Here is a 26,107-nt window from a genome sequence, read left to right on the forward strand (position 1 = left end):
AGGGAGGGAAGCCTTTGAAGCAGGAAACAGCCTGGGAGGGAAGGCTGAAGGAAGCAAGTGTGTTAATATTCACAGGGCAGCAGCGGTCATCCCTGGGTTTTCTGTGTTTCCACGGCAAGCAGACAATCACCGGCCTCGCTCAGCGATCTCAGGGCCTGGGAGGCAAGGCCTGGGCTCGGCCTACAAATTGCTGGGTGACTGGGCAACTCACCTCCCTCTCTAGGCCTCAGTTGTCTCATTGGTAGCCTGAGGGACTGTGACTAGGTCCTTTCCTGTTGTGACATTTGTATCCTTGACAACTTGGTGGCCCATCCCTGCCTCAGCATACCCCCTCCTATCACCTGGGTGGCTCGGAGACTCTGGAAAGCAGCAGGGACATAAGTGTTAACGCTGAGGGGTGGTGGGTTTGCCTAGAGCCCCCTCTCTGGGAGGTGGGCAGGGGCAAGAGGGGCGCAGGGGCACATTCAGAGACATTTAACAGTCAGGGCAGCCCAGGCATGGACCAATGCATTTGGGGGAGGGGGCTGCTGTGTCAGCTGTTAACCCTTTATTCCTGGGGAGCCAGCTGCGGGGTCCTGGGGGAGGGCTCAGGGAGTCAGAAAAGGGAAGCATGTGGGGGGCTTGGGGCAGGGCATATGTATCAACCGGCATGGAAACGGTTCAGCATTTTGGCCACCGTGTGACTGCACGAGAGACCTGCTCTCTGTCAGCCCTGTGTGTGGAGGGAGGGACGGGAAAGGCTGCTGGGGCCCAGGAGCGGCTTTCTGGCCATTTCCGCCGTCAGAAAAATTCCTTTCACTCAGAGTGGGTGGCAGGTCACTGTTTCCACTTGGCCCAGCCTCCCAAGGCCCGTGGTCACAAGGAAGGGAGGCTTCCTCTCCTCCGCGCCACCCCCCACCCCTCCCCGCTCTTTCCACACAGCACTGTGGCTCCACAGCCAGGCAGCGCTGGGTGCTCTGTGGCTGCCTCCCTCAGCCCTCTTCCCTCCCCTCCCCCTGTGGCCCCCATCCTCACTCATACCCCCCCATCCCCCAGACAGGGACCTTTCCCCTTGGTTCTGCCTGTCTGGCAGAGGAGAAAGTTGAGGTGGAGTTGCAGGGTGGGGGCGGCAGGAGCAGGTGCAGCTGAAGGGCAGCTGGTGGGGAGGGAGACCCCTGATTCTTGGTGCAGGGCCCCTTCTCTGCCTGCTGCCCCGACTTCCCCGTGCGGCAATTTCACTTTCTATTTTAAACAGTTTGGGTTGGCTGCTTCCCTGCCTTCCTGCTGGGTGTTTATAGTGAGGAAAGTAATTGGTAATATTTGCACAGATGTGCTAGCGCGGCAGCTCATCGCGGGCACCTTTACCCGGGGGACCCTCCCTGCCCCCAGCCTCTCTCTGCCAGCCTGAGGAGCCAGCCTGCAGGGGGTAACGGCAACAGCAAGCTCCCCCCCTCTCCTAGGAGCCTCAGGCGCTGAGGCTCAGGCCGAGAAAGCGCCCTAGGCGCACCCAGAGGCAGGCCTCAGCTTGACCTGGGAGGAGTTCCTGCCCCTGCTGCAGGGACTGATCAGAAGGAGCCCAGGCTCCACAGGATGTGCCCTTTCTAAGGGACTGTGTGGGAGGGGAGCCCCTGGGGGCTCCGTTTCTGATTCCATTTTCTCCTGCAGAGTCTGAATTTGCTTCTGGGGTAAGGGAGGGGGTAAAAAGGAGGGGGAGCAGGTGATCATAAGATATCATCTGGCTTCTTCTCCCCTGTCTCAAGGCCTGAAGGCAGCATTCTGGGGGGCTAGGAAGGAGGTGGGGATCATCTGGGCTGTGAGACAGGGGCCTGGACTGCCCGTGTGTGCTGCCCACTGCCCATTCTGGGGCCTGGCCAGGCTGGCGACGGGGTGAGACTGCACAGCGGGCAGGGCCAGATGAGACTCCTTGGCCACCACGTCTCCTTTACCCCTTACCTGTGTGTGTGCACCTGTGAGTGTGGGCCTGCATATTTGTGCACGTGTGGGCTGTACCTGTGTGTGTGTGTGTGTGCATGGCTGAACGCCTGTGCCTATCTGTATGTGTGTGCACGTGCATGTGCCTGCGTGTGCTACATGTATGTACCACACACACGCATACATGTGCTTTGGTTTGTGTCCCCCCCATAAGCCGACCCAGACACAAGGATTCAATTGCACGTAGATGGCCGCAGATAGCAAAGCAGGGGAGTGAGGAAGAAGGTGGGGGGAGGAAGGCGGCCAGTGAGGGCCGTGGTCTCCAGCGAAATGCTGCCGTGGGCAAGTGTAGGACATGGCTTGGGTTCTCCCAGCCAGAGGGCAGAGAGTTGGGATTATCTGTCCACCAGCTCCCATCGTCACTGATTGAAGCCTCCTGACAGGGCTGTTGGCTCTCTGGCACTTTGGCCCGTCCTTGGCCTGGAGCCGCAGAGTTCTCAGGGAGCAGCCTTCAATGTGTGGAGGTAAATGCTGAGTGGCGCTAGGTGACACCTCTGGGTCTGTTGCTGTGTGGTGGGTGTGGCCGGTGTGGCAGGGGCCGCTGCTGGGGTGGGGGGAGCTGCAGGAAGGACAGGCTTGGTCCTCTAGCCATTGCAGGTGCGTGGCAAACAGCCTCAGGCCAAGCTGCCGTGGGGGGCTGCCCCAGCTGGAGAAAGCCTCCTCACCCTAGGCCTCTCTCCTTTTCTGGATGGCCCACACCCAATGACTGTTTGCTGCGGGGGGCGGGGGGGGGGTATAAAGGCCTGGCCCTTTGTCCCAACTTGGGTCAACTCTGAAGGGTATCCTGGCTCCAGACCCCACTGCGTTCAGGCCTGCCTCACAGTCTCACCTCCCCCTGCCCAGATCTGGCTCCTCCTCCCTTCCTCAAATGATATCCCAAGAGCAGCCCCTAATATACATCTGGTGCTAATCTCTGTCTCCGGGGCATCCAGCCCACACAGCATGTATGTGTGCAAGAGAGTATAGCTGTGTCTTGCTGGGAGGACATACAGGTGTGGGTGCGCCTGTCCCACCTCCCCCAGGGCCCTCCACGCAAGGTGATCTAGACGCCAGGCTGGTCCCTTTGCTGGCCCAGGCAGGCTCCTGGGGGCCTCGGGTGGGGGCGATAGCTACAGGCAGCTCAGTGGAGCCTCAATCACCTGCAAGCTCTTGAGCCTAGAAGGGATTTTTCTTCAGGCACGGACCTTGTCTTGTCCTGCTTGGAGTCAAGGGCACGCCATCACCCTACATCCAGGCTACCCTGAGCAGAGCAGTGGTGGGGTGGGTGGGTACTCTGGCCACCCCTCCTCCTGAGACCTTCTTGAGAAGACTGCTGGGGGCCCAGGGCAGCACACATGCAGCTGGAGGTCAGTCTTGGAGGACGGTGGGCTGCAGGCAAAGATGGAGGCAGGTAAGGACACGAAGAGGCCCAGAGGGCACCAGTGTTACAGAAATGTTTATTACAAGGATAAATATATACAATAGGGGGATATTAAAACCACTGATCCTGGGCCTGTGGGACTTCAGGGGATGCAGGGAGTGGAGGGTGAGGCAATGCCTGGTTGGGGAGGGTGATGGGACAAGGTGGGTCAGTGGTCGATCCACAGCCCTGGGCTCTGGATGCAGCTTGGGAATGACCAAGTCCCCAGATCCTGCACAGTTGGGTCCTATGCTTGAGCCTGGACAGGCCTGCCCTCCCAATATACTGCCCCCCCACCCCACCCCCAGCTGCCTGGCTGCCTCTAAAATTCTGGATGTTCCCTAGTGGCTGGAGGTGTTGAGAGCAGCCCTGGTTAGGGACGTCAGTGAAGATGGCTGACCCCCTGCATTCAGAGGTGGGAAAACATCACTGGTCTTTGAGAGACATGTTGCCTAACCTTCTTCTCCGAGGTGGTGGGGTCCTCAAAAATGGCTGTAGTTTGGCTCCAGCCCAGATGCTCTAGGCATAATCCAAATAGTTTGGGAGACTCCTGCCATGTCTCTGTTCATGAATACTAAGGGTTATGGGGAAACAAATCTAGATAAATTCTCCTCATCCCTCTAGACCTTGCTCAAGGAACACCTCCTCCAGGAACCCTTCTGAACACTGCTGAGCTGCCCAGCAGCCATGCCAGTCCTCTATCCTGCCCCTTGTTTACACTCATGACTCCCCAGGGTCTCTCCTTGCTGCTTTCCCACAGGGCTGGATCTAGGGCCCTGTGCTCAGTGACTGGTGCACTAAGGACACTCTCCGGGATGGTATTAGCTCAAGACCTCCCAGGAGGAGCCCAGAAAAGGGTGATGGAGGTGAGGACCTGGGGTGGAGCAGGGAGGCCTAAGTAGTCTGGCAATATTGCAGGACCTCTGTCATTACATCTGTCTTTTGTTCCTACGCAAGGAAGCTCTAAGACCCTGCCTTGGGTGCAGAGCTTACGTGCCTGAGACTCTTCTTCTCTATCTAGACTCTATGGTGTCTTACAAGCCCGCAGGAGAGAGCCGGAAAGAGCAAGGGGTCCCTGTGTCTCTATGTATTTCGCTCCGGGTTGGCTGGGGGGTCTTGGCCTCATGGGGCCAGAGAGTGGAGTTGGGGAAGCTCAGGTTGTCCCCAGTGTGGAGACTCCGATTAGCCAAGAGAACTGGGTCAGGTCCCCTACCCCCAGGTGTCCTTTTATCTCCCAGTAACCTCCTGCTTTTTCTCTGTGGAGAGGCTGGCAGAGTTGGGGAGTGGGCTTCTGGCAGGGCAGGCAACCCTTTGTCGCGGGGGTGGGGGGCAGGGGGCAGAATAGGCTGAGCTCCCAGCCGGCCTCAAGCCAGAGGTAGGTCCTGCCTAGATGGCTTGATGGGCAGCCCTATTCTCTCTTGCTTCCTGACATAGCCTGGACTAGAGGGTGGTGTCCCAGACTCTGCTCTGGGGCTGGGGGCTGTGGACAAGAAGAAGTGACAGTGGAGCCCTGCAGGCTGCAGCCTGGGAGGCCTCCCCACAACAAGCCAGGATTGTGGGTTGTCTTCAGGGGCCGGGGCTCTCCAGAGAGTCTGCAACCCCAAGCCTCACTGCCTCCTCAGGTGGAGCAGGGGAGCCAGGACGCCAGGCCCTGCTGGCTACTAGCCATGGCCATTCTGGGACATGTAAGCTGCCAGAGCCACCACCACGGCCACATAGAGACCGGCGCCCACGGCGATGGAGAGTGTGGCCAAGAAGAGGGCCCTGCGGGAGGTGGTGCTGGCCAGGCGGAAGTCTCCCTTGGAGATGGCCTTGCTGGTCTAGGGAGAGAGAGGTGCTGGTGAAAGGGGGTGTCCCCACGGTTGGGAACCCAGCCCCAGCCTGCGGGACTCTGACCCGGTCCTGCGCATGGAGGGTCAAGCCCTCCAGTGGAGGGAGGGAGCAGGAGCAGATGCCCTGGGCCCCTCGTGCTCTTACCCCCTGGGAGAAGTAGAAGGCAGCGATGCCCAGGGGCCAGAAACAGCAGAGCATGGAGAAGATAGTAAGGCCCAGGTGATCCCTGGGCGGCAGCGCCACGAAGTTGTCTTCACTTTCACTGTCTGTTGACGTCACATCACTCTGCAAAATACGGGTGGGCTTTTGCCACCGGGCCCAGGATCACCAGTGGCAACGATGTGGGGCCACAGGTAGTGTCATCTGCTGTGGGTGGGAGTGTAGGTTGGGCTCGGCCCGCTCTACCCAAAGCCTGAACTGTGGCCCACTGATTCCCTCCTTTGGAATTAGCACAAGCATACAAAGAAAGAATACGAGTATCAGTGTGCAGGCTTGTGTATCATCGGACAGTCATTGGGAAAGAAGAGAAAATCTCAACGCCCAGTGGCCAGGAGATTGAGTTAATAAGTGAAGGAAGAACATACAATGGGATACCAGGAAACCCTTAAAAATCACCTCGTAGACAAATATTAAATTACGTGCAGCTATACTGAGATATGGTGCTTGGAGGGGAAAATCTGGTTATAAAACTATGTGCAGCAAGATCTTTTTAGGGGGGAGTAGGGTGGGAGAAAAAGATTGAACAAAAAAAGACTAGAACATCATCGACTAAAATAATAATGTTCTCTTCCAGCGGTTTTCTGTATTTTTAAATTACTTATGTAATTAAGAAAACAAGAATGATAAATGCTATTACAAAATTAAGCCATTGGAGCACCTGGGTAGCTTAGTTGGTTGTGTCTGACTTTAGCTCAGGTCAACATCTTGCAGTTTGTGAGTTTGGGTCCCACGCTGGGCTCTGCACTGACAGTGTGGAGCCTGCTTGGGGTTCGTTCTCTCTCTCTTTTTCCCTCTCTCTGTGTCTCTCTCTCTCTCTCCCCTCTGCCCCACCCCCACTCACGCTGTCTCTCTCTCAAAATAAATAAATAAACGTGAAAAAATTAAGTCATCAACCCAAGTTTGTGTTTCTCAAAGTATGGACAGAATCTGTGCCAGAAATACCTTTCCTTTGGTAACATAGATTCCTGGGCCCCAAGCCAGCCCCACTGAATGTCAACACCTAGAGGCTGGCCTGGGAATCTGCATTTGAAACACAGGCACTCACCTCCTCCTCCTCCTCCTCCTGGTCATTCTCCTGGCCCTGCTGCTCCTCTTGAACCCCGTAGGACACAGTCTGGATGGTGACATCCTCTTCTACTTGGCCAGGTTCTGTGGACCGCAGCATAGGCCCCGCCTGGGGCTCCCTGTTCTCTGTGAAGCTGGTCTCACAGCTGTTTGCCCTGGCTTCCTTGACCTTGTCCCTCCCCAGGAGGCAGGTGGGCCTGTACCAGGCCTCCACGGCCAGCTGCAGGGATCCTGGGTCCAGGAGCTGATGGGTGCGAGCAGAGCCAGCACCACCCAGGAGGTAGGAGTAGAGCTTCTCCTGGCATGACCAGCTGGGCGAAGCCTCGGGGTAGGGGTAAGGGCCATGGAGGGGGGCGGGGCTCCGAGGCAGCAAAGGGTTCTGCAGTTCACTCAGACTCTCCATGGTTCTGGGGGCAGCTCCAGGGAGGGGAGCCTGGGCCAGCTGAGCTGTCCTCAGAGAGCCTGATGGGCGAGCAAGACAGATAGATGCTGAGTCCAGGGCGCTGGATGCAGGACGGGAAATGTTTAAGAACTCAGGCCCTCGGACCCTGCCTTTACCACTGGCCAGCTGTGGGACCTTGAGATGGCCACTGAGCTTCTCAGAGTTTCCTTTTCGTAGTCTACAAATTGGGTGTAGCCACAGTACTCACCTCATAGAGTTGGTTCATTCATTTATCCTGTCCACACTTAACAGTTGAGCATCAGCTCCCCACCAGGCACTGTACAGATACTGGGGACACGAAGGTGAGAAAGGCAGGGAGCAGAGAGAGGGAGGAGGATGCACTGTCTTCACGGAGCTCACGATGGCGGAGAAGACACCTGCCCTGAAGGGGAAGGACAGCAAGGGGCGTAAGAATGTGCAAGGCACGGAACGGACACAAAGGTACAGGGAAGGCTTGGGAGCTGAGATAGAAGGAAGAGGACCAGTTGGCAAGGCAAGGGGAGGGGAACACATTTCAGGCAGAGGCCTCAATAAGGGATGTTCGCTCTGAGAGCCTGGGAGAAGGCTGGTGCCTCTCAGGGTAGAGAGGGAGGGGTGAGATGGGGTGTGCGGCCAGACCACGCAGCCCTGTTTAGGTCTGAGGGGGCTTCAGGGGTCTTGGCAGGAGCGATAGGATAGGGTTTGGGTCCAGAAGCTTCCCATGGCTGTGTGGGGAGAGTGTCTTGGAGAGGGCTGAGCTGATTGTGACACCGATAGGAGGTTTTGCCATGGCTTCAGGTAAGCTGAGGACGGCTGGGACTCAATGGTGAGGAGATGCAGAGAAGGGGAGGGGTCTTGGGAAATAATGGCAGGACTTGGTGGCCGGTGGGATACTGGGTTGAGGAAGATTTGTTGTAGGGTTGGATGGGACCATGCTTAGCTCAGAGCTCAGCATAGGCCACGTGCTAATTGCTGTCGATTCTTCACAGAGGAGGATGCTTCTCTCCAGTTATGGTCTTAAGGGGACGCTCCTTAGACTAATCTCCCCTCTAAGGTTAGTTGTGGCTTTGGGAAGTCCTGTGGGATCTAAGGCAGGGCCTCTGGAGCACTAAAGTCTGGACTTGCACATCCCAGCTTGAAGTGTAGACACACTCATGGGCTAGAGTGTAGATGCCCACCTGGGAAGGACACACAGTAGGTGCTCAGGGTTGATTGAAGGAGGGAAAGGCAGCCTATAAATGTGTTTACAGCAAAGCCTACACACATGCCGGGGTATGGAGAAAGGGGGCAGGCCCCCCCAAGGGACCCTACTCTCTCCTTCCCAGCCCCATCATGATGCTGAAGGGTGAGAGGGTCATGTCTTGCCCTGGATTTATAATCTGAAGATCGGAGAGTCAGTCTTGGCCTTGATACTTTGGGCAAATAATCATGCCCTTCTGGGTTTCTTTATCTGTAAAGTGCAGATGATAATTCCTCCCCAACCCACAAGGTTGTTCTGAGGATCCAAAGAGATGGCTGATGCTCTATTGTACATTATAAGTGGGAGGGGCTTCTGTGCTACCCAAGGTCATTTCTGGCCTGATGGTAAAGGGACAAGTGTGGAGAGGGAATTTTGCCCCCAGGGATAGGTTTGTCTAGGCCCCTTCTCCACTCCCACCTCCCATCAAGAATTCACAGCCAGAGGGGCGCCTGGGTGGCTTGGTCGGTTGGGTGTCCGACTTTGGCTCAGGTCATGCATGATCTCATGGTCCGTGAGTTCAAGCCCCATGTCGGGCTCTGTGCTGTCAGTTCAGAGCCTGGAGCCTGCTTCGGATTCTGTGTCTCCCTCTCTCTCTGCCCCTCGCCCACTCACGCTCTGTCTCTCTCTATCAAAAAATGAATAAATGTTAAAAAAATAAAAATAAAAAAGAATTCACAGCCAGAGCCTGGCCATTTCTCTTTCTTCCCCCAGGGAAGTGGTTCGATTCTAGAAAGTTGGTTTTGGGGAAACCTGAAGACAGAGCATGGCCCCAGGAATAATGGGGAATGGGACAGAGTGAGGGGCAGGGGAGGCCCAGGCAAGACCAGGGGGAGGCATTGAGGGTGGGTCCATGGGGGGCCAGGGTCCCTTGGCTGGCCTGCTATGAGGCAGGAGTGAGGGCTGTTGCCTGTCTGGAGGCAAAGGAGCAAGAGAAGGCTATCCTGGCCATGTCTCAGAGGCTCTGAGCCCGGAGAAGTGTGACCTCTGGGGCTGGGGCTCCCAGAATGTCTAACAGAATCCTGGAAGGACCCAAAGAACGGCGTGTGGCCCGAGTGCCCAACTCTTCACCCAGGGAGGGCACGGATGGTGCTGGGCTGCCCTACACCTGGGGGCTCTGTTGGCACATTAAGCAGTTACAAGTTCCATTTGGGCTGTCACCCAGCTGTGGAAGGAGTTTCTCCGCATGCAGAGATGGGACAGCAGTTCTTGGGAGGGGCGGAGCTCATAAATGCCAGGGCCTCAGTACTTCTCCCTCTTCTTTCCTCTCTATGGATCAAAATGCAGGGAGCCCCTGGGACTATAATATGTGGACAGGTTCCTTCCAAGCTTGCTAGATTGGCTTGTGCCTGGGCTCCTCTGGGCAGATTCCCAGTGGGACTGGTCTCTTCTGACCCCTGAGGGCAGTTTTTGAGTCCTTGTCGGAGCCTCCTCCACACCAGCAGATGTGACGTGCAGATGTACAATTGAAGGGCACGGGAGCATAAGGCTCATGGGTTTGGGAGTCAGGTACACTGGGATTCCATTCTGATTCGCCCCCATTAGCTTATTGATCTGGCACCTCGGTTTCCCTATCTGCAATAAGAGGGGCTGGATTAAATGATCGTTGATGGTGGCACTAGCTCTCCATGAGCCCATAGCCTCAAGGAGCCCTGCAGAAGTCAGCTCCCCCACTCCCTGTCCTCTGTCAAGACTCAGGGATAGATGCGCACGCTCAGAATCCAGTGACGTACCACCTTCCCTATCATGGCGCCTCGAGCACATTGAAGGAAGCAAAGGGAAGGCAAGGCATCTCCTTGTCAGATGCACAGTGGAGCCGTAGCACCATCCCGTGGCTTCCCAGCTCCCCCTGGGCCGCCACAGCCCTGGTCCTGCCCTCCATCTTGCCCACCCTATGGGATTCTAGGCCTCTCCTCTAGCTGGTCTTAATTAACGCCCCCTCTGCTTACAGCCTCAAGGGTCCCTGTTGTCATCTGCATAGGCAGAGGTATGTGGGCACCTTTTGGCAGGGTGTGGTGGGGAGGACCGGCCCCAGGGCCCTCACAGCAGACTAATACATCAAAGTCACCCTGCCCTATGTCCTGAAGGAGGCATAGGAGGCCTTGGCAATCACCTGTCCGATCCCCCCCCAGAAGAAAAGGAAGGATCCTTGTGGCCAGGAATCAGGCCCCAGAGCTCTGGAGACTGTAGGGGCACTTGCAGGGCACGTGTCCAGGACAGGAAGGGGCAGCTGGGTCCCAGCTCATTCCCCTGTTCTTGCCAGCCATCCTCTCTTGGTCAAAGTGCACCCAGCTGAGCTACTGAAACCCAAGCCATGAAGCCTTTCCTGGATTACACTCTCCTCCACCACCCTGATTGTGCCTCTGGGCAGGGGCTTCTCGGCTTCATGTACAAAGATGTATGATCCTGGGTTTGCACAACAGGGACAAACTGAAAGCCACCTGAATGTCCAACAATCGGGCACAAGTTAAATAAATTGTGGTACAACAGTCCAGTGGTACAAGGCCTTCGAACAGGTTTACAAAGAAGAATGACATGAGAAAATGCTCATTGCAGATTCAGTGAGAGGGAAGAAAAGAAAATGGTATGTGCCTGCAATCTTAACTCTGCCAAAACGTCAACAGTGATTATCGCCAGGGGTGGGAACACAGGTGCTTTTCATTTGCCTTTTTACACCATGTTTTTCTGTTTCCCATATTTATTTTTTACATTGAGCATGTACTTCTTTTAAATCAGAAAAAAAATTAAGTGCACAGATTTCTTCCGGGCCGAATTATCTAAAAGTGGTTTTAAGCCTTGCCAGGTTTGGGGGTTCCTCCTGGGTGTAAAGGCTGAGCACAGTGTCAAAGCCTGCCCTGACACAGACAGACAGACAGACACACACACACACACCCTCCGCCTCCATAAAGCAACCAGGTTATGGGCTACAGCACCTACTCACAGTCCAGCCAAGGGTCACAGTTCTTTAGCAGGTCATGTTCACTCCCGAAACCTGCTCGGGCCACACGGGAGTCCGCTAAACTGATCCTGGGGACCCAGCACTGAGCCCTGGCCAGAAGGAGGAGGTGGCAGGTCTCCAGGCCCAGGCTTCTCTATCCTTAGCCTTGCCTGACATTTTGGCCTGTTGCTGAGGGCTACCTCTCCCTGTTCTTTGGAGTAAAGGACCAGTATTCAAAGGATAATTTTCATCTCCACTTCTGCCTGGGGCTCATGTGGGCTGTGTGTGCCTGCTGTATAGACAGTACTGTATGTCTGCTTACTTGCTGGTGAGCATGCCTCTGCGTGTATGTGTGACATGTGCACATGTCCCCTTCCAGAAGGAAGACATGAGATGTCTGCAATTTTTTTTTAATGATTTTTAATGTTTTTTTTGAGAGAGAGAGAGAGAGAGAGAGAGAGCGAGAGAGACAGATCATGAGCAAGGAAGGGGCAGAGAGAGAGAGAGGGAGACACAGCATCTGAAGCGGGCTCCGGGCTCTGAGCTGTCAGCACAGAGACCGACGTGACGCTCGAACTCATGGACTGTGAGATCATGACCTGAGCTGAAGTTGGACGCTTAACTGAGCCACCCAGGCGCCCCGAGATGTCTGCAATTCTGAAGCTAAGGAGATTGCTGTAGATTGTACAGTTGGGCAAGAGGTCTGGGCCCCAGAAAAGGAGAGGGAGGGGAGGACCTGGGAGGCCACAGCCCCTGGTTTGTTTCCTTTGGAGCTGAGAACTGAGCTGGGCCCTAATGTTTTCCACTTCCTGATTTAGAGACGGAGAGCACAATGCCACCTCCAGACTGGGGACAGGACACCATACGGGAATCCACTGGGATCCAATTACAGCCTCCACTAGAGTCTGATTGTTCTGGAGTCCAATTACATGATGTAACATCAGTTTGCTTATCTATAAAATGTGTGGAAGGGTACAAGGGGTTCATTTTTAATAGCTCAGCTCAATACGACCCTGAGATTCTATTGGGAGAGGAAGAACAATCACTTAACATTTATTGAGCTTTTCATCACGTGCCAGGAACCGAACTTCTCTAAAAGCTCATCTGACCCTATCATTTCTAGTGGGAGAGTCACAGCTGGACAGGGGCTTCCTCTTCTAGGAAAGAAGTGGCAGACTAACCTATGTCACACCCAATTGCCAAGAACAGTTAGAAAAACTAGGGAAAGATACGAAGGCATCAAAGAATCACCAAGGGAGCAAGAACTTGAGGGGTCAAGTTGCCAAGATCCTAGAGGAAAAAGAAACACGGGGAGGTGAGTGTGACCCTTGGTGCCACTTTCCCCCTCCAGCGGTATCAGAGGCCGAGGCGGGGAGGGGATGGGAGTTCAGGGCCTGTTAAGGAGGGGCCCCAGGAAACACCCCTGGTTTTCAACTGGGACTTCTTATGGGGTAACCCCAAGGAGCAGGAGCAAACCAAAAACAGAGCAGCCTTTACAGGCACAGAAACCAGGCTTTGAATCTGCTTCCACCTAACTGGATTAAGGTGATCTACATGCAGCCTCTGAAGCAGAATTTGCCCAGGGCAGCCGTTCCGGTCATTGGTGTGCACTAACATCACCTGTACAACTTAGCCCAGGCTGCTGGGCTCCACCCTCACCGTTTATGATTCCGAAATAGGCCTGGGAGAATTTGCATCTCTAACAAGTTCCCAGGTGGTGTCGATGCTGCTGGTCCAGGGATCACACTTTAAGAACTGCTGCTCTAATAGTCACTATAAGAATAGTAGGGGCGCCTGGGTGGGGATAAGCGCCCGACTCTTGGTTTCGGCTCAGGGCATGATCTCATGGTTCGTGAGTTCGAGCCCCGCATCAGGCTCTGCGCTGATAGCACGGGGCCCGCTTGGGATTCTCTCTCTCTCAAGATAAATAAATACACAAAAAAATAACAGCTATGATTTACTGCAGCCCCACATGAGCTAGGTGTTTCCTATGCTTCATCTCAAAACCATACAACCACCAGTGGGGCTGGTTGTGATTATTTCCCATTTTTCAGACAAACTGAGGCTCAGGTCAAGTAACTTGTCCAAGATTAAACAGTGATGGAGACTGGAATTGAACCCAAGTGTCATTGAATCCAAAGCCTGGGCTCTCAATTAACTGTGCCTTTCAGAGCCTACTTGTGTGCCGAGGGTCGTGATAAATAGTGTGGGTGTGACAGTGTCGAAGACTTGGTCTCCAATAGGTTAAAACCAAGGGCCTCAGTGAAGGGAATGGGAAATGGGAACTTCATGAAAAGATTAGGAGATGGGGGGTGACTTAGCAGCCCAGGGGTGGCTCCCTAGATAACCTTAAGGTCTGGGTTCATATAGATACAGACTCATTGTGAGGACGTTCAGCTGTTGGCCGCTATCTCTCAGCACAGCAAGAGTGATTGCTTCTAAACCTAAAGATAAAAGCAAGATCTTCTTGGCAAGGCAGAGGATTAAATATAAATGATTAAAATCCAGGGAAAAGGTGAAATCTTGACGATTGGGTGCTAGATCATCCCCTTGTCAGCTAATGTGTAAACCATACTGCAAACTGTGAAGTGCTGTGGCTACGGTGGTTGTTTGCAGATGGCTTGAGGCTGGATTTGATGATCTCTGGTCTAGAGTCTTGGCTGCAGCTTGCTGCATCTGACAGTAGAGAGAGAAAGCCAGGGGTCTGGGTGGGGAGGAGGGCGAGGCCAGCGGAATCAGAATAGAGGGAAAATGAGAACTTGGCTTTCTTTGCTTCAGTTTGCCTCTTCAGGGAGCTAACACAATTGATTATCCTTTTTTCCCTGTTTTCAGCTGCTCCTCACTCCTGATCCTTCCTAATGGCACTTAAACATATTGTAGTCTCTCTCGCTTAAAAAAGAAATCAATTGTGATGATTGCAAAACCCAGCTGTAAATACTTTGATACTCCTCCCTTCGAGAGGAGGGATACAGACCCCCTCTCTAATCTGAGTGGGCTTGTGACTGCTTCAACCACAGAGCACAGCAAAGGTGATGCTGTGTGACTTCAGAGGCCAGGTTATAAAAGGCCGTGCATCCTTTACCTTGCTCACTGAAAGACTCACTCCCCCAACCCTGAGCCACCCTGTCTGTAGCTGGACTACTCTGACGTTGCCCTGCTGGAAGGTCATGTGTGTAGAAGCTCTGGTGGACGGAACCTGCTGAGCCAAGCCTTCCAATCTTGCCAAGATGTTAGACATGTGAGCGAAGCCATCTTGGACGCTTCAAACCAGCCCATCTGTCAGCCAAATACCACTGCGTGACCTCTGTCCCTGCCATGTGGAGTGGAGTAATCACACAGCTCAACCCTGCGTGGATTTCTGACCCTCAAGGTCATGAGGTAGAGTAAAATGTCTTTAGTTGTAGCCACTAAGTTTTGGGGGTGCTTAGGCAGTGACAGATAACTGGAATGCCTTTCCTCAGTGCCGTTTCCCTCCGACAGCCCCTGTCCTCTCTCTCTTTGACTTCACAGTCGCGTTTCTTAGGAGCATTGTCTCTACTCACATCAGAATCCTTCAGCTCTCAGCTCACAAGTCCCTTCCTCAGGGAGATGTCCCTACATCCTCAGTCTAGATTTAGGCTCCTTGTTTATCTGCTCTCCAGGCTCCAATTCCTCCTCTCAAAGAGCTTAGCACAGTCTTTTTCTATATGTGTGATTTGTTGATTAGCGTCTTTCTCTCTCACCAGATTGTGAACTTCAAGAGGGTGGGGACTGTATCTTCCTCATCCGTGCAGCACCTTGCCTGGCGTATACTAGGCACTCAGTAAACAGTTGATCTCATGAATAAATGAGTGAATCAGTGAATGAGTGAGCTAGGTGTGCTAAGGCTCCCCCATAAGAAAGGACTTTCTAGGATCTGGGGTGGGTGGAGCATATCTGCATAATTTCTTGAGCAGTTAATTCAGACCAGTTCTTGGGATGCAAGAATAAACAAGAAATGGTACCGGCTTTGAGGGGGAATACAACCAGCAAATACGAAATTTCAATACAATGGAGTGAGTTGTGCTAAATACCACCAAGTGCTAGAGATACACTGATAAGGGATTCCTATCCTGGGATGGGAGAGGAGGCAATGGCAGAAATTAAGAAGAGGCTTTGAAAGCATGTGACATGTGAATTGAATCTTTTTTTTTTTTTTTTTAGTTTATTTTTTGAGAGAGAGAGAAAGAAAGTGAGCGAGCAGGGGAGGGGCAGAGAGAGGGAGATAGAGAATCCCAAGCAGGCTCTGCACCGTCCGCACAGAGCTCGATGCGGGGCTCAAACCCACGAACCGTGAGATCATGACCTGAACCAAAATCAAGAGACAGACGCTTAACAGACTAAGCCCCCCAGGTACCCCTGAGTTGAATCTTCAAGGAAGAATCTGAGTCATCCAGGTGAGACAATAAGAGAAGGGCATTTCCAGCTGAGGAAACAGCACAAAAGCGTGAGGTAGTGGAAAGGAGGGGAAGCCAGGGAGGTTTGGTGTTGGTGGAATAAGACAGGAGAGGTGGGAAGGCCTTGAATTCCATGCAGAAAAGCTCTCTTCTGTGGGCAGTGGGGAGCCAGTGAAAGTGGTAGCAAGAAAGTGACATGGTCATACCCAGTTTTAGAGTGCTCTGGCTGGCTGCAGTGGATACAAAGCATGGGAGGTGAATGAGAATGGCGGCTAAGAGTCCCATGAAGAGATGAGTACAAAAATGCAGGCAGGAGAGGATGGGGACCTAACCCTGATCTGTGGCAAAATGGATGGAAATGAAGAGTCATAACCAAGAAGGAGTCAGGAGGCTGAATGAACGGAACTTTGTGGCTAACTAGAAGTGAGGGAGAGGGAGGAGCCTAGAATGACTCCCAGCCTTCTGGTTTTGTCAGTTAAGTAGAAGGTGAGGCCACCAACTGAGACAGAAAATCCAGGGGAAAGATCGATGGTTCAAGAAGGCAGCCTGAGGGGTGCCTGGGTGGCTTAGTCGGCTAAGCGTCCGACTTCAGCTCAGGTTGTGATCTCATGGCTGGTGAATTTGAGCCCCACATCCAGCTCTGTGCTAACAGCTTGGAGCCTGCTTTGGATTCTGTCTGTCTCTCTCTCTCTGCCTCTCCTCTGCTCAAGCTCTGTCTCTGTCTCAAAAATAAATAGACATTAAATTTTTTTTAAAAAAGAAGGCAGCCTGAGCACTAGTGATGACCTCTTCTCCTTCAGATTCTATTAAAGTGATAAAGCATATATTTCTAAAAGAATGAAATCATAACAAAATTGGAAAACAACAAAAAATGGTATCAGTGGAACAGAAACACTGAGGAATTTCTGGAAGATAAAGAGCAAATGAAATTCTTTGGTGAGGAGATCAGTGTTGAGAAACCTGCAGCCCCAAACAGAATAAGAAGTAAGAATAAGTCTCATTCAAGGGGGGACGTCTGTTAGGGAAACAAACTTACCCAACTTCAGAGGAAATCCGTACCAGTTGCCTATGCTAGTCAATACCTTCCTTTATTCGTAAGTCTGAGTGGACACCAAAGAATAATGAAGAACAACTCTATGAAAATAAAAGAGAAGGATTAAATACACAAATAGAACAATTGACCCAGTAAGATTGAAATCATTCAACTTATAGAAGAGATCTCTAAATTTTTTTCAATTCATATCCCCTGGGAGAAAAAAAAAAGAGGACATTGTATCCATAAAATGAGAGCAGCCTGCTATGAAAAAAGAGCAAAGAACATGAAAGTGTTTTGGAAAATGAAAATAACTGTCTAAATTTTCAAAAAATTTAATAAAGTGGGGTGTTTGGCTGGCTCAGTCAGAAGAGCATGTGACTCCTGATATTGGGGTTGTGAGTTCGACCCCCATGTTAGGTGTAGAGATTACTTAAATAAATACAACTTTAAAAAATTTAATGGAGAGACTGGATAACAGAATGGACACAGTTAAAGATTAACTTTTTAATGTGAAAGAATAAGTTAATGAAATATCCCAAGACATAGAGCAAAAAGACAAGAAGATAGAACATATGAAAGAAAGGTGAGAGACATGGAGGAGAGTCCCAGAGGTTCAACATCCATCTAGTAGAAATTTCAGAAAGACACAGCAGAGACTGAATGGGAATGACAATGAAAGGAACAGAAACAGGAAGTGGTTCCTGAGCTGAAAAAACAAAAAAGAATATTTATATTAAAAAGGCCCACCAAGTACCAATCCAGTAAAATGAAACACACACACACACACACACACACACACACACACACACACACTAACACAACAAGGAAGAGCAGGATAGGAAGGAGAAGTGGATGAGTTGGGTCTTGGGATGCTAGGGCAGAAAATCCACCTGACAGTTAGATGTATGCAGTTGAATCCCTGGGTCATGGTCAGGGCTAGAGAGAGACTTGAGAATTATCAATGGAGCTATGAAGAAGAGCAGGGCAGAGGAGAGGAGAGGGTGAAGGAGGGAACCCAGGAAAGAGAGATAGGATGGCTGGAACACTTCTCAGTTCCCAGGGGAGGCTTCCTAGGCACTTCCAGAGACATCGGTCTACCTTATTTTCTATCTGCTGCCAACCTGGGCTCCCCCTCAGAGCATAATTCATTGGCTTGGGGATGGATTTGTGGCTGACAAAGGTGAAAATTACCGGGAGGATTGGGACAGTGGCACCACTACTCAAATTAGTCCATTTTCAAGCAGGAATCAAATCTTTATTCTTGCTGAAACAACCTGTCTCCTCACTGAAGCAGCTTGTTCCCAACCACTTAGAAGCAAATAGTACATCTAATGGCAGAAGATAACACACCTAACAGAGAGGAGAGGTAGAGCGTCAGGTCCTCACTCCCTGCTTGGTTTGCTTGAGGGAAGGGGGTGGTGGGTGCTGGTGGCAGCTGCAGGAAGGAGGGAGAAGAGAGAATAAAGGAGGAGCAAAGAGAAGAGAGAAACTGAATACAAAGAGGGATGAGATTAGTCTTTATTGTCCCCCCACCTTGCAGCAGGGGGGACCTTGTTCCAGCAGGATGCCCACCAAGCCCCTGAGAAGAAAAGGGGGTTAGAAAATGGCAAAGGTTTAAAGAAATGGGATGCTTCTTCTACTTTCTCCCTGGAGTGGTGTACTTTGGGACTGGAAGTCCCTCTAGGATTCATGGATGAATTGGCCTTTGAACTTGACGATAATTAATAATGTGCAGATGTCTCTAGATATTTTATTTTCTGCTTCTGTCATATGTGTGCCACCCAGCAGAAGGGACCTGCATGGGTATATTTCAATGTTTCAATCTCTCTCTCTCTCTTTTCTTTCTTTCTTTCTTTCTTTCTTTCTTTCTTTCTTTCTTTCTTTCTTTCTTTCTTTCTTTCTTTCTCTCTCACACACAGACATACACACTTCATTTCTTAATGACCATGTTACATTTATCTATTCCTCTTCTTTAGATTCTCCCCACCCCGGCCTGACCCCAGATAACCAGGATCACCTAATCTCTTCTTCCTTTTGAGGTGTTGCAGAAGGGGTCAAGTAGGACCCCCAGCAGGAAGTTGGCAGGTGGGGAACACAAGGAGTAGCCAGTGGGTAGTTCTCCCTGGTTGAGAGAGGAGCCAGATGTGTCTACCTTGGTGGCCAGAGATGCCCTGCACTCTGACAACTCTGGGGGTGGGGTATCCACCCAAACAGCTGCAGACGGTGGGGGTGGTGGTGGTGAGTTGTTCTAGCCCCAGCAGGAGGCCAGCACCCCCACAGACTAGTCTTGTAGATAATAAAGCCCCTCTCTATGCTTGCTGTGCTGCGTGGTTGCCATTACTTTGTCATGAGGGTTAGTGACTGTCCGTTAATTCTGGAGAGCTGATTTTTGCCAGTGCTGCACCAACATCTGGGAGCCAGAAAGTGCTGACATGGGGTGGGGGGTGGTGGTTGATCCCCCACCCTGGCGGGGCGCTTAAAGGGTAAGTCAGGGGGGTCACTGGCATGGCTTACTCAGCTCTAAAGAAGTGCCAATTAGCTGAGGTTTTTCTGGATATTGGCTGGGCCTGCCACAGTTGAGGAAAATTATTGTCAGAGGAGCTTATTTTGTTTTTATATAAAAAAAGCTCTCCCCAGGGATGGATCTCTCCCGACTGTCCCCTCTTCCAGTCTTCTTAGGAGAGGGGATCCAGCCAGGCAAGGTCCCTAGGAGGACATGGCTAAGAACTGGGTTCCTGGCTCTTGGCTACTCACAAGGAATGTTGTGAGGGGGGTGCTTTCCTAGAATCTTGTCCTGGAGGCAGGGGCCCTCCCAGCTCTGCAACTCTGTACACACTCATGGCATTCCCAGGAAAATAAAGAAGAGAGGGGGAACTTAAGGAAACATCAGAAACATAAATGGCTTTTTCAGGTTCTTATTGCTCCCTTCCACTCCATTCATAAAATCCATTTCTTTGCTGAAAGGATATTAACTTAGTCTTAAAACCAGGTTAATGAAGCTGGTATGCTGTGTTCAAGAACTGAGGGATTTGCGGTCTCAAGATGGCCATCAGAGAGCCTCCCAGAACATCAAGAATGTTAGAACTTATCTAGTCCAACCCTCTTTTACAGAAAAGAAAAATGAAGCCTACAGAGGGAAAAGAACTTGCTTGAGTCAGTGGCAGATCTGGGACCAAACATGGGGCTCCCAGACGTCCAATCAAATGCTTTTATTCTGAGATATTTTAACACTCCATTCTCTTATTTTACACCCAATTACCGAGTCCTTACTATCTTCCAGGTGCTATGGGGGAGGGGAAGTGTGCAGGGAGGCAAAGAGATGAAAACACAATCCTTGCCTTCAAGGAGCTGTTTCCTTAGATCTGTGATTCTTGGGGGAAAAAAACAACGAAAACTGTGAGTCAGACTCTCACCCTATATTATCTTCTATAGGTGATGATGAAAGAGAAGGGGGGAGGGAACCCTTTTGGCTCCTCAAGATTTATAAGTTGGGTTTCACGGACCCCAGGGAGGCCAAAGACAAAGGAAACCATGGCCAGGCTGGGAGAAAGGGGGTAGGGGTAACAACGATCAGATTACTTCCAGCCAGACTGGCTAGTGGATGGAAACGGTGACAGCAACTCATCCTGGTATGATGACCCACAGATGACAAGCCTTCAATCAGGCACATTGTTTCACTGAGTCCAAGGCAGTTCCCTGAGGTGGGCACAACAGCTACCTTATCCCCACTTTAGGGATGAGGAAACTGAGGTTCGGAGAGTACAGATAACTGGCCTCAAGCTGATAAATGCCAGCGCTCAGCCAAGAACTCCTAGTCTAGTGCTCTTTCTCTCGGTGGGGGTGGAGAATTTGTGCTGGGTTGAAATGATAGGGACAAAGCAGTGGTCAGCCACAGTGATAGGCCAATCTTCCTCTACGCAGTTTTATTTTGATCACTACATTCTGCCACTCAGAGAACTCTGTTCTGAAGAATTGGAAGCACTTTGCAGGCCTGAATGAGCTCATTCGGCACACTCTTGCCAGAAAGAGGGCAGACTCCAAATGGAGGCTCTGTCTAGGGTGACCAGCATTTGGGCACATAACAGAAAACAAGGCTCAGGTATCTCCACTCTCTGCCCTTATGCACCAAGCAGTATGAGGCAAAACCAGCCTTCTTCCATTAGAGTCAAGGGGGCCACAGGACAAAATGAAGGTATATTCTGGTACCTCCTTCCTTCCCTGGAGAAATGGGTTAATCAGTCCTAAGGGGCCTGGCCCATCCTCAGCCCAAGGGCCATTACCGGGCAAAGAAATCTTGAAGCGTAGGGTGAGGGGAAGACCACAGCCACTCCGGTCACCCTGATGAGCAGGCTTGGGGAGGAGAGGGATGCTTAGTGAAGCTGGCTCAGATTTCCCTCATGAGCAAAACCATGGTGGGCACTGGGGTACAGGAGTCCGGGATACTCTCCTTACCATTCTTTGTGGGCAGGGTGTCTAAGAGCTGTCTCAGGTTGGGGTTAAGGCCTGGTGGTGTGGGGTCAGAGTGTCCAGGTGACTACCTGGGCCCCAGTCCCACAGGCTCCTCCCAGCATCCCCAGTCTGTAGGGTGAGGGGTAGGGATAGACTTGGCAGTGATCTCTTGCGGAGCGCAAGGTGCAGTCAGCAGGGAGGAAGATCCCCCATCCCTGAGAGGGGTCCCACTGCACTCCCCAGCTCGATCGGGCCTCGGTGTCTCGCTCTGGGTTCCCGCTGTGCCCCCAGACGGCCCCTTACCTGTCCCGCCGAGGACGGTCCCGCCTCCTCCGCGGGGCTCGGGGGCCCAGCATGGGCCGGTGAACGACGGCGCCCCCGCCTTGCGGCCGCGGTGGAGCTCCCAGGAGGGCGCCTCTGCTCCCGGCCCCGGGTCCCTGCCGCCGCCGCCGCCGCCGCCGCCGCAGCCGCCGCCGCCGCCGCCGCCGCCGCTTCAGCACCGCGGACAGCTCCCGCCCGCCGCCCGGCGCCGCCGCCCGCCCCGCCCGGCACGGTCCCGGGAGCCCCGCATCCTGGTCCGGCCCCGCCGCCGCCACGCAGCCCTTAGCCCGGCCCGAGGCGGCTCCGCGCCGACTTGGGAGAGCAGAGAGGAGGATTCCCCTCCTCCCTGCCTCCCGCCGCCGCTGCCGCCGCCGCCGCCGCCTCTTTCTCCCCTCCGTCTCCCTTCCACGCTCAGGAATCAGCCCACCAGGCACTCCGGACCCAGCTCCGGGGCGGGGCGGGGCGGGGCGGGGCGGGAAGTCAGGGGAGCCCAAAGGAGGCGGCGGAGCGAGGGGCGCACAGCTGGAAAGGTCTCTCTGATTCCTGGAGCCGAGCTCCCTTTCTCAGTCCTTCTCCTTACCCTACTTCCCCATTCCCCCAGGAGCGATGGGCGGCCCTCGGGTTTCTTGAAGTATTTTGGAGGTCCTAGGTTCCCAAGCTCTGAGTTTTAATATTAACCTAAAGAGAAGAAAAGCAAGCAAGCAGAAAGCATTTATTGAGCGCCTACTATATACCAGACACCATGCCAGGTTTTTATGTTTGTAACCAATATAATCTCATTTAATTTTCTTAACAACTCTATGAGGCAATGTAATCCTCCCCTCCCCCTGCCCTTCCCCCTCCATTTTACACAGGAAGACGCTGTGCTCAGAGATTAAATCTCTTGATTGGGAGACAACAGTGCTATGCTGGCAAGGGCACAGGCTTTAAAGACCATGGGCCTAAGGTTTGGTCTTAGTGTTTCATTAACTGTATAACCTTGAGCGAGTTAACCTCTCAAAGACTTGGGTTTCTCATCTGCAAAATGGGGGAGCTGTATCCACTTCATAGGGGTCATATGAGGACAAAGTGAGATGACAGATGTGACATATTGGTCTCAAATAGGCCCTCAGTGGGTACACATTCTCCTCAGCTCTCCCAGAGGGAGATCTGAGATCTGAGCCCAGGGCTTCGGTCTGCTTTGTCTCCCCTACTGTGCTGCTCTTTATCTGTCCCCCTGCATCCTGCCTCCTGGTTTCCTTTCCTTTTTTTTTTTTTTTTTTTAAATCATGGGGGATACCCTCATCTTCAGGATTACAAGTAGATGGGGCTATTTTTCAAGTTCCGTACCAGGTCTTGAGTCTCACCACAGTACCAGGGGCTTGGGAGGGGAGAGTGTTCCCATTTTCTGAAGGCAAATAGGGGCAAAGTAAACCCCAGAGCAGAATGAAGCAGGGGCTGGGGGTGGAAGGAGGCCCTGGGGACCAGGCTCTGGCAGTGGGAGTCCTCTCTCCTCCCATCCAAGGGTGTCATAGCACACTGAATAGTGAGCTCCAGGAACCCCTTACTCCCACATAACATGAAGCATCTGGGGAAGTTCACTTTAGTTCCCAGCATGCACTGTAGGAGCCAGGAGCTCTTGTCATGGAGTTTGGGTCTCCTCCTCTCCACTGGACAGAAAACTCCCCAAGCCTTGTGCGGTGTCTGGGCTGGGCTGATGATATTGGTGTTTAACCTATTGGGTGCTAAATATATTCTTGTTCTTCTTGCCCCTGCCCCATTAGAGTGGAGGCCCTGAGGCTAGGAAGGTTCTTGGACCACTCATCTGGAGCCTACAGAGCATCTGCAGAGGCATTTCTCCCTTCCTTACCTCCCCCACACACCCAAGACCCTGTCCCTTGAGTCTATGCACCCTCTTGCACCTTTGCTCCCCCGTGGCCTCCCTCTCACAGGGTCTCATGGCCTTCTACTTGGCCTTGGCTCCCCTCTGCTCCTTCCCTCCCTACCCTGGCTTTGCTCCATGCCTGGGCTGCATACCGAATTACTAATCAAAAGGATAATAAAAAAGCCAGTGAAGCAAAAGCTGCATATAAATTGCAAATACTAATGTTGATAATTATATGCTGTTGCCTGGAGGGAAAACTTGTGGAGCGGCCCCTGATGTTGTGTCAAGGACCCTGGCCTGGGCACCGAAAGACCTGGGTTTCAGACTGGTTTTCGTCCTGAATTGGCACAGCCTAATCTCCATGGACTTTTGCTTCCTCAGGATTCTGAGCCTCCTCAGCAGCTTTGAAGACACTGTAGGGGCAATCAGCACCATGCGAAATCGTGACAGAGAACACGGGCTGATGCAGTGGTAAGTGTTTCTTTGAGGGAATTTCCCTCACAAGATCTAAGGGGTGGTTCAGGAACTGTAGACTCTACAACTATGCAAAATTTCCATTCCATGTTCCTCTCCCTTTTCTTCCCCCCTCTTTTCTCCATCAGGCATGTCCTGCTATGTAATGAAGGTCTGCTTCCCTGCTAGACCCTGAGAATAGAGGTATAAGCCATAGTCTGGGTCCTTGAAGGAGCTGCCACGAAGGGTGATGAGGTAGATAAACACGTTAACCAGCCATTCCAAAACATTGAAATAAATGTTATCATAGGGTAATCGAAAAGGACACAGAGAAGGAAACAACTAGCCTTGCTTGAAGAAGTACCAGCAGGCTTCCTGGAGGAGGTGACATTTGAGCTGAGTTTCATTACACAATGAGACATTCACCAGGAAGGCCAGGAGAGGAGGGCATTTTGGAAAGAAAGGCTGGGGAGAAGAGACGAGGCTGGGGGACTGGTGAGGAAACTACAGCAGAGTCCAGGAAAGAGACAGTGAGAACTTGAATAAGGCAGTCAGAGGGATGGGGAACACAGGATGGGTTTGAGACACTTCTGGGGAGAACAGAGAGGAGAGATTGGTTGTGAGGAAAGGGAAGAGACATCAAGGGTAAAACTGGGGCCTCCTGTTTCTGGGTATCTGATGCTATCTAAGTTGGGCGTTGGGAGGGGGGCACACCTTGATTACCCGGGTAATGCTGCTGACTGCCATAAACTCCTCAGTTTCTAGGCCTTTACACTTTCAATTTTATTCTCCCTTTAGTTCCTAGACAGTTTTCTTTTTTTAGTTTTTATTTTTCTTTTTAAAAAAATGTTTATTTTTGAGAGAGCGAGAGAGAGAGTGTGCATTTCCATGAGGGAGGGGCAGAGAGAGAGGGAGACTGAAGATCCAAAGTGGTCTCTGTGCTGACAGCAGACAGCCCCATGTGGGGCTCGAACTCATGAACTGTGAGATCATGCCCCGAGCCAAAGTTGGACGCTTAACCAATTGAGCCACCCAGGCGCCCCTCTAGGAAATTTTCTTAAGCCAAAAAAATCTCCCATTTTACCTTGATTGTCTTAGTAGAAAAGGGAACGGCCCAGGCTTGGGCTGGGAGAGCTCAGTGGACAGAGAAACCCTGGAGGTCTTCCTGGAGGAAGCAGCAGGTATCCTCGCTGGAACTAAAGCAAGGTCTATAGAGAAGGGAAGGAGTAAGGCATTGGGTGAGAAAGCTTGGGAGGAAATGCCTTCATGTCCTGTTCTGCACCCACCTCTGATATCCTCCAAGCAGAATCCAACACAGTGGACTCTGTTTATGTTGGTATTAGCTCTGGTTGCTAATTTCTTTCCACCTGGGGATTTCTCTTCATAAGCTCTTTTATGCACAAACTCTTAGCTCTTTATACAAGAGGTCGATTTGCTCGCAGAATTCCCTAGGGAATGTAAATCAGCACCAAGTGTGGGGAGATCTTCTTTACTTGCTACATCAATAGACCACACAGTAGAAGAGACTCTCCCCATAAAAGAGAAGGCGGGTCTCACTCCCAGCCCAGTGGGCTCAGTACCTCTGAGTCAAACTCGTGGTCAAGGCCACATAGCTGGGACCTACAAAGCCCTAGGTAATGGGGTGGGAGGGAAGCAGACTGGTATAGAATGCAAGGTCAAGTGGGCCTTTGGGCTGTCCATCAGCCAAATCCTACCCCCGTGGACATGGCTCCAGAATGACATGGCTCCAAGAAGGGGTTCATTTCTGGGTATAAGTAGGTAATGGGAATAAATTCTTGACTCTGTACTGGAGAGAACCCTGGAGATAGATCCTCACTGCTTCTGAGTCAGGCTCTTTGGTTAGAGGCAGACCCCCACTCCTCCAACAATGAAGTCTGTAGTAGTCTGTCTCTTAAACTTTGGGCGGCTTTGGAAGTACCACAACTACCCACTTCTCTCCATAAGGGATTGCAAAACTTCAGATGAGGCAATTTCTTTAGCAGCACACCGATTCATGCAGGGAAAGAAGCCAGGAGAGTTCTCAGCACCAGTCCTGCCCAACTTCGTGCTCTCCGACGGAGCACAGGTTCACTCAAGCCTGGGAACGTGCATGGCCGTTCCTGCCTTTTGAGACCCAAAGCCAGAGCATGAGGAGGCGGAATAAGGCAACCACAGACTGCACAGCTCAGAACTCCATCCACGTTAACTCTGGCATCCACAGGCTGCCTTGGGGGCATGTGAGCGCTTGCTCACTGGCAGAGGAACCTGCGCTGCTGGCACTTTCCCACTTTCCCAGAGCAGGATGTGTGACTGCATATGTGTGAGAGGTGGGGGAGGGGCTGGGGGGGGGTGAGATTTATCAGCAGGTGGCAACTCCACCAGGTCTTTCCTCCGATGCAATAATGAAAATGAAAACGAATGGAAGACCAAGAATGCTTTATATCTGCCTTCCTCTACACTTTTTGAAGCATTTGTTCAGCTCTTAT

The 26,107-nt window shown here is 52.1% G+C and overlaps 1 protein-coding gene across 2 annotated transcripts; it reads right to left on the minus strand.

The window, feature by feature from the left end:
* Positions 1-3,393: 3,393 nt before the first annotated feature.
* On the minus strand, positions 3,394-24,765 carry SYNDIG1L (synapse differentiation inducing 1 like). Of its 2 annotated transcripts, XM_042990122.1 has the most exons (7): positions 24,706-24,765; positions 21,885-21,982; positions 16,535-16,632; positions 7,138-7,311; positions 6,468-6,949; positions 5,348-5,488; positions 4,950-5,190 (listed from the first exon to the last, which is right to left on the minus strand). In XM_042990122.1, exons 5-7 carry the CDS (start codon positions 6,888-6,890, stop codon positions 5,032-5,034), a joined length of 723 nt encoding a protein of 240 aa, XP_042846056.1. In that variant the 5' UTR covers positions 6,891-6,949; positions 7,138-7,311; positions 16,535-16,632; positions 21,885-21,982; positions 24,706-24,765; the 3' UTR covers positions 4,950-5,031. The 2 variants fall into 2 exon arrangements, with proteins under 2 accessions (XP_042846055.1, XP_042846056.1); XM_042990121.1 differs by having other exon boundaries at positions 3,394-5,488.
* Between the last annotated feature and the right edge of the window lie 1,342 nt (positions 24,766-26,107).

This window comes from Panthera tigris, chromosome B3 (assembly GCF_018350195.1).
Source record: "Panthera tigris isolate Pti1 chromosome B3, P.tigris_Pti1_mat1.1, whole genome shotgun sequence".
Lineage (NCBI taxonomy): Eukaryota > Metazoa > Chordata > Mammalia > Carnivora > Felidae > Panthera > Panthera tigris.

Excerpts from the sequence above, each read along its gene's own strand:
- SYNDIG1L (XM_042990121.1), bottom strand. The coding sequence starts at position 6,890 with ATGGAGAGTCTGAGTGAACTGCAGAACCCTTTGCTGCCTCGGAGCCCC. Across the intron at positions 5,489-6,467 it reads AGGAGGAGGAGGAGGAGGAG|AGTGATGTGACGTCAACAGA; the intron begins GTGAGTGCCTGT and ends CGTATTTTGCAG.